This window comes from Topomyia yanbarensis, chromosome 2 (assembly GCF_030247195.1).
Source record: "Topomyia yanbarensis strain Yona2022 chromosome 2, ASM3024719v1, whole genome shotgun sequence".
NCBI classification, from domain to species: domain Eukaryota; kingdom Metazoa; phylum Arthropoda; class Insecta; order Diptera; family Culicidae; genus Topomyia; species Topomyia yanbarensis.
Window position 1 is genome coordinate 240,993,479 of NC_080671.1, and position 13,755 is coordinate 241,007,233.

Sequence of the window (13,755 nt, forward strand, 5' to 3'; positions counted from 1 at the left end):
CACTGAGTCATGCTGAGCAGATTTCAGAAAGAGAGTTGTTCGAATCAGCCATACACTTATTCACCGGGTCAACCCTAAAGTGGTACATGACTCAAAGGTCCACGAACAGGCTTCTGAACTGGCAACACTTGGTGTTCGAACTTAGACGTACATACATGCATCCTGATCTGGACGCGCTTATAAAGATGAAAATCTATCAGCGACGTCAGCAGAAACACGAGTCTTTCCACGAATTTTATTTCGAAATGGAAAAACTGTTTCGCAGTATGAGCGAACAGATTCCAGATTACGAAAAAATCCAAATCTTACAGCAGAATATGCGCGTTGACTATAAGCGACAGTTAGCGTTCATTCCGATTGTAGATTTGCAGACACTTGTGGCCTCGGGACAGAAGTTAGATTCGTTGAACTTCTCGGCCTACAACAAAGTTTTCGGGACCGAGAAGACGGTGAATACCGTTGAAGTACAAGAGAAGAAAGGAAAGAAGAAGGAAAAGAATAACCAGTTACAATCTCAGCCACAAGTGTCCGACAGAACTACAGCAGCAGTTTCGCAACATCACAACCAAAATAGGAATAATAATACCCAGTCCTATACTCAAGATTCTTCGAATCGATCAGGTCCGTCTTCTGTTCAAAACAACCAGAGATTTTCGAATTCCCACCCACCTTCAGGACCGTCGCATACTTCAAACCAGCCACAAGCAGGGCCGTCTGCTACCTCAGCTCGTCCCCAACTTACCCTAGAGGAGGTTTTAAACAGGCATAACCCTCCGCCGATAAACACTTGCTTTAATTGCGGTAGGGTAGGCCACCACATGGAAATGTGTGACAAGCAGCGCGGTATTCTTTGCGCGAACTGTGGCCTTCGTGGATTCCCCACAAATTTCTGCCCGTTTTGTCTAAAAAACGGATCTCGAGCGAACGAAAATCGCCGTTCGCAACCCCCGAACGCGTAAATGTTTCACAGTCTAGCTGGCGGAGTCCTCCACCTTTCTGGGAGCCCGCAGCCTCGAATTTGTACGAAAGGTCCGTCGATGTATGTCAAATTGTTTACCCATTGCCCAACGATAATCGACCCTACGCTCCTGTAAAAGTTTACGGGATGGCGATACGAGCCCTCCTTGATAGTGGAAGTAACCACACTCTCGTAAGCGAGAAGTTTTTCTCCCAGTTGAAAACCAAAAGGTTAAACCGCCCGTCGAGGAATGTAGCGCTTCGCTCGGCCAGCGGTGACCCTCTTGAGATCAAAGGTCAAGCACAGTTACCCTTTCTTTTTCAAGGGCGTATTCGAATTGTCCCTACATTGGTTGTCGCGAATCTTTCAATTCCGTGTATTTGCGGTATGGACTTTTGGAGAAAGTTCAAAATACAACCGACGATGCCATCACTAGAGAACGGAAACGTTGCTCAGATCGACCAATCTCAGCCAGACTCGACTCTAACCGAGGAAGAAAGACTGAAGGTTGAGCGAATCAAGTCGATGTTTCTAGCGGCTGGTGACGGAGAGTTGACACTGACCACTGGCGCACAGCACCGTATCGTGCTGAAAGAGGAGTGGAGAGATAAGTCTCCAGTCCGCCAGTTTCCGTATGTCATGTCACCTAAAACACAAGGGCTGGTAGCAATCGAGCTCCAGAGATTGCTAGATAAGGGGATCTTGGAAAGAAGCAATTCTTCCTGGTCCTTGAACTGTGTCCCAGTGATTAAACCCAACAAAGTTCGGCTCTGTTTAGATGCGAGGAAGATAAACGAACGGACAGTGCGGGACGCCTATCCCTTGCCACACCCCGGTCGGATACTCGGTCAGTTGCCAAAAGCGAAGTACCTCTCTACGATTGACCTGTCAGAAGCCTTTCTGCAGGTGCCTCTCGAAGCGAGCTCGCGGAAGTATACGGCGTTCAGTGTGCAGGGAAAGGGTCTATTTCAATACACCCGTATGCCGTTCGGGCTAATAAACAGTCCAGCAACGTTAGCCAGACTGATGGACACCGTTCTCGGTCATGGAGCGCTAGAGCCGTACGTTTTCGTTTACCTTGACGATATCGTCATTGTAACCGAAACGTTCGAGCAGCATATGCAACTTTTGCAAGAAGTTGCGAATCGGCTGAGGACTGCCAACCTCAGCATTAACTTGGACAAATCACGATTCGGGGTATCCGAGATTCCCTTCCTGGGATATCTTCTGAGTTCAGACGGATTGCGAGCAAATCCCGACAAAATCCGGCCAATTGTCGAGTACGAACGACCAAATACGATAACCAAGCTCAGAAGATTCCTAGGAATGGCGAATTATTACCGGAGGTTCGTACAGGACTTCAGCGGAGCAACAGCCGCCTTGTCAAATCTACTTCAGACGAAGTCCAAGATGATCCAGTGGAACGATGCCGCTGAAGCTGCCTTCTGCGATATCAAAGAACGTCTGATCTCGTCGCCTATTCTGGGAAGCCCTGACTTTTCGCGAGAGTTTACGGTACAGACCGACGCTAGTGACGTTGCCGTTGCGGGAGTGTTAACCCAGGAACAGGACGGCCAAGAGCGCGTCATATCTTATTACTCGCACAAGTTAACGACTCCTCAGAAAAACTACCACGCGGCTGAAAAAGAAGCCTTGGCGGCGATGTTAGCTATTGATGCTTTTCGCGGGTACATCGAAGGTTATCACTTCACGCTCATCACCGACTCGTCTGCACTGACTCACATTCTAAACACAAAATGGAAGGTGGGATCTCGGTGCAGTCGGTGGTCGCTGAATCTACAGCAGTATGACATGTCCGTCAAACACCGTAAAGGCAAAGACAATGTTGTTCCAGACGCGCTTTCTAGAAGCGTAGCTGCAGTCAACGATTCGTCTGCGTCATCCTGGTATCATTCCACTATCCAAAAGGTTCTTGGCGAACCGGACCGTTACGTCGACTTCAAAGTCGAGGACGGACGACTGTACAAATTCATTTCGGTACCAGACTGTTCGCACGACCAACGTTTCGAGTGGAAATCGATACCAACGGCTGATGAGATCCCCAAGATTTTTCAACAGTGCCATGATGACTGCTTTCATCCGGGACAAGAAAAAACCCTTGCTCGAATCCGTCAACGGTACTACTGGCCGAAAATGGCTTCAGAAATTCGGCAGTATGTACAGAAATGCGCAATCTGTAAGGAGGTGAAGGCAGCATCAGTTCCAGTTAACCCCCCCATGGGCAACATGAAACTCGCCACTCGCCCATGGCAGATACTTTCGGTGGATTTCATCGGCCCACTTCCCCACAGTCGTCGAGGAAATCAGCACATTTTGGTGATTTCCGACTACTTCTCCAAATGGGTTATGATTCATCCTATGAAGAAAATCAGTAGTTCCTCTTTATGCACTGTCATGCGAGAACAGTGGTTTCACCGAAATTCTGTCCCCGAAATCGTTATAAGCGACAACGGCAGTAGTTTCCTTTCGAAGGAATTCAAAGAGCTACTGGACCGTTTCAAGATTTCGCATTGGTTAAACTCTCGATACCATTCGCAAGCGAATCCGGTAGAGAGAGTAAACCGAACCATTAATGCTGCTATCCGAACATATGTTAAAGACGATCAGCGGCTCTGGGATACGCGGCTGCCAGAAATCGAAGTGTATCTAAATACTAGTGTCCACTCTTCGACAGGCTGTACACCATACTTTATCACGCACGGTCACGAATTGTCCGAGCACGGCACGGACCATAAACTAGCCCGTCACGATGAGTCACTTACCCCAGAGCAACAAGCCGATCGTCGAAAACAGATGTTCAGCAGCATCTACGATTTGGTAAGCCATAATCTTCAAAAGGCACACGAATCATCACGTCACCGATATAACCTGCGTCACCGCAATTTCGCGAAATCGTTTGTGCAAGGGCAACTTGTTTACAGAAGAAACATGAAGCAATCCAATGCAAGCGAAGCGTATAACGCGAAATACGGCCGACAGTTTCTCCCTTGCCGGATCAAAACAAGAATTGGATCCTCCTCCTACGAACTGGAGGACCTTCACGGGAAAAGCCTCGGTATATGGCCAGCGGCTCACCTTAAACCGGGATAACTTTCAACCACTAGTCACTGAAATCTTTTTTCCGAACGCCGGCTGCAATCGAAAAACGGGAGACGCACTTTATTTTCATCGGCTCGTTGCATTCATTGGAGAATTGCATTTTCCGACTGCTTCTACTCTTCATTTGATTCCACCAGCTCTGTGTTCCTCGACGTAATTAGTTTTGCTTTCCTGGAACTATTTTCCATCGTCAATAATATTATCAACATGCCTAAAAGTAAAAAAAAAATCATCATTAACGATATACTTGCCAAGAAAACGGTCCAAAATCGCCAGCACCAAACAGTCCGTGTCTACCTTAATTGTTTTTGTTATGTTTTTGTCTTACCATCAAATTCGTCATCATTGCCTTGCGACGTACTTGATCCAGTTTTGACAGATCGCAGCATACATGTTGTGGTATGTGTGCGTAGATCTGTGCGATATTATTACGTGTAGTTCGAATGAGTCAATTCTGGGTATTTTCTAGTGAAAAATTTCGATCGTGAACCGGTTGGAATTTGGAAAATACCGTTTCGAGTTACTCGTTCGATTTTACTCAAATCGCTGACTCTCGAGTGAGAGTTACAGCTGATTATTAGTTATAGGGCGCCCTAGATTTAGTTGTACCGTGAATAGGTTAATAAAAGTAGAGTGTGTGAGAGTGTGTACGAGGATTTGAGTGATTGTGGGGGAGAATGAAAGGCATAGAATGAATGAAAAAGTGTGTGAAAATTCTGTGGTCCAAGTAAGTACTTGAGACAGTACATAGAGTGGTGGAGATGAACAAGTTGATCTGATCTCCGTACTCATAGTAAACACTGTAGATTGCATTAATTGTGGTCAAAACTGGTTTGGACAGGATAAACTAGTTTGTGATTTCGTTCGACGCTTGTGATGATGGCTGAAACCTTTAATCTGACGCAACAAAAAAAATCGCGATATTGACACTTGGCAGGACGTTTGATGTTTGATTGAAGGCACTATTCTTTCCGATTTTGACATTTACCCCTGCATATTGTCCGTGACAGAGAGTGGACAGGCTCACTCCTCTAAAGTCAGGTAACTCGTAGGAAAGAGATCCTCTGGCCTTTGGAAAAATCATTTTACGAGTTAAAACTGACATTGGAGGAGAAGTAGTCGCATTCAACGTCGGCAGTACAGGATGAAAAAAAACACTTCGTTTTTTTTACCCCGACTCCGGGAAGATTGTGACCTGTGTTTCGTTGGTCACAATAAATCCGTGGTCACTGGGCCAGCTTAATATAGACCCCTAGAAATTTTGTTATATTTGTAAATATTGTCAGTAAATGCCTAAATGTGAAATAAATGTCATAGTTTCCATGTTTACATGTTTGAAGGCTGCTTATTTCATGTTTTGTAGTCTTCGGTTGGTGCCCGTCAGTATTTATTTATTTATTTATTTATTTATTTGCTTGTTATTTATTTATTTATTTATTTGCTTGTTATTTATTTATTTCCCTGTTATTTATTTATTCCATATTGATTTATTTACACCATTTATTTACTCAATTATTTATATTATATGTCAGATAGTTTATTTACATTTTTTGTTCATTTGTTTATTTTGTGAAAATTATACAATGTAAAGGTTATGCATGCAACCAATCCGATCTAAAAATTCAAATAAACTTTTTATCGGGGCACCAACCCATACATGTTTGTAAACAACGTTTTCCCCTGCTACGCTGTATACGAGAAAAGGTCATCGATCGCGAGTGGAGATGGTTTCCGGGGGCACGGGGGCGATAAAAAGGGCTTCCCGCGTCGAAAACGAGATGAATTAAGAAAGTTCGGTCCGAGGAGTGATGACTCGCGGCAGCGTAGTCCCTTCGTCATACTGGGATAGTGCGTTTCACTCGTGATACGAAAATTGAAGTGGGATCTGAAAAATCCGAAGCACGATCCGCCAGAATCACTACACGATCGTTAACTTCTGGCAGGATCAATCGAGTGGGGTCAAAGTGTAGGCAAAGCCTAGAATAAACTTTTCACCCAGTGCGAGTGCGAGATTGTGGTCAAATGACGCCATTACGGGAGACGACTGGTGTGAAGTTTAGATTAAAACAGCTGTAAACCCCACTCGATAGTGCAAAGACGCGCGCGAAAGTTTATGTGCAGTGTACCACTCTCGGACCTTTACCGAAACGCAGGCCAACGTTACACGGCCGAGTTGCCGCCGCATCTGGATATCGACCGACGGAAGTACCCGGTCTGAAAACGTCACCCACTGTTCCTGTCCCTGTTTGCCATCGCCGTCCCGGAAACCAATGGAAGCTGTATGTCGACCAACGTTCGCCCCGGCCGCAACGAAGTGAAATGATTGTACTGTGCGCAAGTATTTTGTTAAATTTGTTAAATAAATGTAAGGTCTTGTCGTATTAAGCAGTTTTATATTCAGCTGTGATGTCCTTGAGTTAATTTAGTCCGCTAGTTTGTTTTTATAAATTTGCCCAGATACCACGTATTGAGGGAGGAAAGTCCACTAAGTGAAATTCTCCTGGAGACCGCAGAAAACGACCCAAATGCTCGTGTTTTAGTGTACCGTTAAATAGAGTGAAATGTGAGTCCGCGTAGAAGTCGTAAAGCAAGTAGTAACAAAATATCCAATTGATTCGTGAATGTGTTCGCGCGGGGCTTATTGTATATGAAGGCGGCCTCTGAATGTACGTGTAGGATCAGGCATTCTTGAAATGGGTCGTTGGGTGTACAATAGAGCTATCACCTTTCATTTCCAGGGCTAAACATGTGTGCATCTATTGATGAAATCATAATATATCATTACATAGATGCAGACAAGTTTCTTCCATAAAAGCACTGCCGGTCAGTGGGAGATGGATAGTATACACACACAAAAATGGCATTTCGGGAAATGGTTTTCCGGGAAATGGTTTTCCGGGAAATGGTTTTCCCTGAAATGGTACATTCCGGGGAATAGTTTTTTGGTAAATGATATTCCGGGGAATAGTGTTCCAGGAAATGGTGTACAACCGTTTTGTGATTGTAATCCGAGACCAAAAAACTTTTTTTAAGCCTACAATGTGGTCGTTCCCGTCCATACTAAACAATATTTAACAAATGAGAATGATGACCTGTACAGTATAATTTTTCGTATGGTGAAAAAACTATGTTCATAGTTTGACTCCGCATGAATTTATTTTAGTCATGCATTAGCAATTATTCTGCTGTTTATCAGAAACAAAGATGTAATCATCATATTATTACTCTTTTTCAGTGACCGAAACGATGTAGTGCGACTGATCGAGAACTTCAAATTGAATAGTCACGAGAACCCCGATATAATAGTAGATGATACCAAAGACTCTTCACTCATATTGGATAGGCGAGAATACAAAAGAGATCTGAGTGATAATCTATTTGCAATCTCAAATGAATGTGTTGATACCATTTCAAATGAATACAATTTTGTCAATCAAACAGATAAAGGCAATGTGGAACCAGTATTGTGTAAAACCCAACATTCATTAGCTTCCAATATAAAAGTGGATACAAAAGTTGCGATTCTTGGATCGCAAAATATAAAAAACGATAATCAAGAGAAAAGTGAGACTAACGTGATCGGTCAGATATTCGAGTCTTCATACAATGATGATAAATTTGTGTCGGGTGAAACCATCGAAGAAGATACGTTGATAGTTCTTGGTGAAGGCAGCGGTGCTGAAAATAATATGGGTAACATAACAAATGAAACAAATTGCATCGCAACCCGTAAAACAAATACAAATTTGAACATGTCAAACACTACATCTGGAAATCTTGCTCAAAACTTCAATACGAAAGAAGCAGATTGCGATAAAATAGAGTATACAAAAAATATTAATGATGTCCCTCTAAAAGAAAAACCCGAATGCAGTAATCTTTATGCTGAAAAGTGTGAGGTGAGCATGCTAGATATCAGCATCGTAAACCCGAAAACTGACAAGTGCAGAGTAGACTTAGAAAATTACTCCGAATCAGATGGAACAAGTACTGCTAAAAACGAGAACAGTAAAGGAATTTCTTTGAACAGTCCAATTATTTTTCATTTCCCAAAAGTGAATGTCAACACCAAATATCATTGTAAAGGACAACAAAAGGATTCACAGAGCATAAAAAAAGAAGAGAAAAGTAAAGACACGCAGAAAAATAATCCTTCGAATTCAATAGGTAGAAAGAGTAAAAACATAAGTGAACTAAAAGAAAACCATTTAAACCTAGAGTGTAATCATCCAAAGTTCACTAATGACGAAAATGAAGATAGTGTTTCAAATCAGAAGAAAAAATATGGACTTGGTGAGTACTGCTTTTACTTTTGTTCCTCAATAATGTATCCATAACAGGTTTTATTTTAGTTAATGGAAAAGTTATTTCCGAATTTGGCATAAGCTCATTCAATTTACCTGGTATTCGACAGTCACGAAGAATAGCACAGCAAAAAATACGAGAGGAAACAAATCGACGCATGATTGAGGATAAAATGTTACGTGAATTGAAAGCTGAAGCAATAAGGAACAAACAGAAAAGTTCATCATCATATGACGAAGACTACGTAATATCAGATGATGAAGATAGTAGAAATACGGAAACAAAAATAAAAAAAAAGAAATGTGATAAACCTTGGATGGCTTCGTCATCCGAAAGTAGCAGTGAATCAGAACCCGAAGAAGAACCTGAACTTTCAGATGACGGTAAGTCTTTGGCGAGATCTGATCACGAATTTTCTCCAGAATCTGACATTGAATCCGAATGTGTAATTCCAACCAAAAGAGCACGAACAGTTCGAGTGGAAAGACTTATCGATGGTGACGGTGAGATGGACGACGATCATAATGTAGATCATGCATGTCAAAAATGTGGGAGAATTGATCATCCGGAATGGATCCTACTATGTGATTCATGCGATAAAGGCTATCACTGTTCTTGTTTGTTACCAGTTTTATTCAATATACCAGAGGGAGACTGGTTCTGTCCTTTGTGTCAACATAATCGTCTAATAGAAAGACTAGAAGAAAAAATATTAGAATATGATGAAATTTGCAAGCAACTCGATGATGAACATTCGAGTACAAATCAGAAATGCAGCCATGAGATACCAATCAATGAGGACTCATTCAAATTAGTTGAAAATGACGATAGTGATTCCATCAAAAGAAATCCGAAATCAAATCAATGCATAGCAAAAAAAAAAAACATCCGTGACAAGGGCCCAAGTTCCACATGCTCATCCGAAGAGGATATCACAAGAAAACACTCCAGTACTTCAGAAACAGACTGCGATGATATTCCTGTATATAGGTTGAGACGAAGAAGTCGAACCAGATTGAATTATAGGTTTAATGATTATGATAACCTGATAAATTCTGCAATTAATCGCGATGAGTATTCTAATGATTATACAGAACAAGCTACGTGTGGTAAAGACATAACAAATATTTTAAAATCCGAGGCGTGCGTCGAAAACATCATAAACCAATCAGAAAATAAATCTCTGATTAACCAGAGTGGACGAGATAACACGAATAAAGCATCAAAGAAACGTAACAAATTTAATAGCTTAGATTTTACTTCGGAAGAGGATGATGGTTCTGATGAAGATTTCAATGGTGTAATCACTGATGACGAAGAAAGCCAATCTTTGACTGAGGATAGTGAGAGCTCATTAGAGTTGTTAACGTCGAGGAGGTTTCGCGCCGCTACAAACAAAAAAAAGGACAAGGAATTTATCGATGATGATGATAGTGACCAGAGTAGTTACAATATCAGAACAAGACCCTGTAAAACTAAACACATATCTGAAGAATCTGATGAGTTTGAAGAAGAAGATCCAACTGAAAGTGAGGAAGTGGATAGTGAAGAGCTATGCAATGATACTGAAACTGACAGCAGTCAAGATGTCTGGGTAAATAGGAATAATAGAACAAAATATGTTAGCCAAACGTCAAGCAGTAAATCCAACAATGAAAAAAAAAAAAAAAGGATCAAAGAAAATGAAGATTCACCTTATAAGAGTGGGATTAAGAAAAAACCAATAATAAAGGATTCTGACTCTGATCAATCACTTAACAATTCAAACAATCCAATTAAAAGACGAACAAGAGGACGTAAACTACATTTCATTCTTGACGAAGATTTTGAAAGCTCTGATGACGGTATCACTCCAGGTGTATTACGTCCAGATACTCCACCAGAAGAGCGTGAACGTTTCATACTGAAACAAGAAGAGATAAAGCGTATGTTGGCAGAAAAAAATACTGCAGCGGCCAAAGCACTAGCGACTCCAACAATCATACCTTTAACTGATGCAAATGTACAGGGCAAACAAACAGCTTTGTCGACTGTGCCATCACAGGTTATAGAAAACGCCAAAATTCTTGATGTCGATTTCATAAAAAGCTCTAAAAACACCGACTCCCAAGACTTCGATGTCGCGCTGGCAGTTAGTTTTACTGAATCGGATGATGTGAATGAAGATGAGTTAGCAAAAATTATGGAGGATGAAGATTTTGCACAGCACCAGCTGAAATTAGAAGATGAAGGCATTTTAAAGAATAAAATAGTACCCGACGATTCATCAAAGAAAAAAGCGAGAGACTTTCACAGTATTGACCCAACCGAAGTAAATAAGAGAGATGGAAAGATTATGTTACCCGTTGATAAACGATACAGAAATGATCACGAAACAATGTCGTCAATATCTGCTGTAAATCACGTTTATCTTGACCATGTTCAGGATACTGATTCGTCAAAAAATACCAATTTCGTCTCAAATATTCCCAGAGTACCATCCGCAAGTTCAAAGTCCTCCAGTTTACTAGAACAGATGAAGCAGCAGGCAATTCCTTTGCGTGATTGTGAAGAGGCGATTCGGCACATGCTACAGCCCTCTGAGTTAACTGGCCAAAATTCATATATACCTCTGTTACATTCTGTACAACCTGAAACGTTTCTTACTGCGCATAAACTAGTACCTGTCGTAGATATTTCAGAAATGACGAACTGCACCAGTGTAATAAGGAGACGGAGAAAAAAGATAACACCTTTGCGGGGAGATTTTAATAGAACTATAGGAAAGCAAGTAGATGCATCGAAGCAGTCACAGCATCATACCTCGGCTCTTCCTATAATTAATGAAAATTCAGTTTCAGTTGTGCACCCGTACCAGAAACCTCAGATTAGTATCAGAAACACACCTGAAATACTTTCCGATAGTAAAGTGCATCAAAGCTGTAATTTCAGAGACCCGGGTAAGTATATTTGGATAGGAATAAAATATATGTAGAGGTAGTTCATCTATGCAGTAGAGTTCTCCTTTTTCTCCTTCTTCGTTTTCTTTTTGCATCAATTATATGTCCTCAGTACTTTTGGTTCTGGCCTAAGTACAAATTGAGCATGGCTATTTTACAAAGAATAATTACAATATATACGCGAACGGAGGTCTTAGTGGAATGTACGTAATGTTTGAAACTGTAATATATAACAGTTTCTGTAGAAAGCTTTTCTTTCAGTGTAAAAATTACTTGTCTAGAGAAGAAGCGTAAGAGCATGTTCAGGAGAGTGTCAGTTCCAGATTTATAATTTTGACAGTTCTATAATATAAAACTGGAAATTTCAAAAATGGATCTTTCTGTCCCCAGTAGCAGTTTTAGCGGGTGTTCTATTCAGTTTAAAATTGATGTCTCGCCATGCCCTCAGCGTTACTGCATTCAAATTTATTTTTCCCCAGTCTATCTGTTCTAAGTATCCCTGCTGAAAACTTTGCATGTATTTAAAACACAGTTCTAAACGTGTTTTAAAATCAGCAACAAATAGAACGGCGTCGTATAACAGTTTTAAATTTTGAAACAAAACTGTACGAAATAATAAAACAAAACGCTCTGCTGGGGATGTGAGTTCCAGTTCTACTTTGAAACTCCTATATAAAATAAAACGCTCCTGAACATGCCCTAACGATACATAACGCTATCAATACTCGATAGCGATCTGAAATAAATATCAGCAGCTAGCAGTCAGTCTTCACGGTTAAATAAAACAACCTGCAGCATAAGGGCATGTTCAGGAGTGTTTTATTTTATATAGGAGTTTCAAAGTAGAACTGGAACTGAAACATTCACATCCCCAGCAGAGCGTTTTGTTTTATTATTTCTAACAGTTTTGTTTCAAAATTTAAAACTGTTATACGACGCCGTTCTATTTGTTGCTGATTTTAAAACACGTTTAGAACTGTGTTTTAAATACATGCAAAGTTTTCAGCAGAGACACTTAGAACCGATAGACTGGGGAAAAATAAATTTGAATGCAGTAACGCTAAAGGCATGGCGAGACATGAATTTTACACTGAATAGAACACCCGCAAAAACTGCTGCTGGGGACAGAAAGTTCCAGTTTTAAAATTTCCAGTTTTATATTATAGAACTGTCAAAATTATAAATCTAAAACTGAAACTCTCCTGAACATGCTCTAAGTTCTTTTAACTTACTTTTGAGTTGTGCGTCGCTTTCGCACTTATTAGTGTTGTCACTATACTCAAAATTAGGTAAATTCAACTTAAATTTGAGTATAAAAAACCTATCAATGAGTTGTAATTTTTGCCGTGGTTAAATGGAAACTACCTTCAACACGGTTTACCTAATTTTAAGTTCCCCCACGATACCACAAGATTGAGTCAAAGGAACTCAATTTTAGGTAATTTTTCGTTTCTGTGTTGTCTGAGTAGCTGAGTCGACTTGAAGTAAAAAAATATTAAATAGTGTCTTCTTCCGAAAACCATAATTCCGCCGAGCTCCTTTTGTTATTTCTGCCATCATAGACCAGGTCCGCCATAGCTGGAGGAAATTAGGAGAGGTTTTAAAGGTAAGACAGGAACTCCTTTTCGGGATCATCCTATTTCTTTTAAGGACGAAATAGTGGCGACGAGAAAAACAAGATAAGAAGTACGTTAGTATTCTAAAAATCGCTGAAACTACAAATTTTGTCCACGCGGGACATTCTTTTGTTTCATTTCTTTTGTGTACAGCGAATATATTCTGGCTTTGCGACAGCTGTGTGGATTTGATGAAATCCTCCGCAGTGAATGCAGCTTTTACAGCATTGAGCGAAGCGTTCCTTTTGCTGACCGACACACATAAAACAGCGCTTGAAGCATTAAAGGCTGAAATGGAGAAAACCAGAAAATCAGTGGAATCCGCAACGACATTGCCTGCAACTCCCATATCATGGCCCATTCCAAATAGAGCTGGAGCCAAACGTGCTCGCGAGACGGAGGATGATAAATTTCCTTCTAAATCCGATGTCCCCAGTCTAACGTGTGGCAAGAAAAAGGGTGATGTAGCAAAGGTACCCACAATCACTGTTCAACCTGCTACTAGTAAATGCTGGATTTACTTGTCACGAATTGCTACCACCGTTTCCGAAGCTGAGGTTGGTGCTATGGTTAAGGAGTGCCTTTCAACGGACGATCCGGTCGAAGTGAAGAAGTTAGTGAAAAAAGACGCAAATTTGAGCGGGCTTAATTTCATTTCTTTCAAAATTGGTGTTGACCCTCAACTTCGTGAAATGGCTCTCAATGCCGATACCTGGCCGGATGGGATGTATTTCCGCGAGTTCATCGACTTTCGCAAGAACGTAATAATGACGAGAAGCATGGGTTTCGGAAAACACCTCGACTGGGATAAATCCAT

General features: G+C 41.0%; 1 protein-coding gene across 2 annotated transcripts in view; it reads left to right on the top strand.

The window, feature by feature from the left end:
* The window catches only part of LOC131682989 (remodeling and spacing factor 1), a 292,389-nt gene that overhangs the window by 214,324 nt on the left and 64,310 nt on the right, over positions 1-13,755 (top strand). For both annotated transcript variants that reach the window (XM_058964814.1, XM_058964813.1), the window contains exons 4-5: positions 7,314-8,371; positions 8,431-11,322. In XM_058964814.1, coding sequence (XP_058820797.1) covers positions 7,314-8,371; positions 8,431-11,322 — 3,950 coding nt within the window. The remainder of the gene's footprint in view (positions 1-7,313; positions 8,372-8,430; positions 11,323-13,755) is intronic.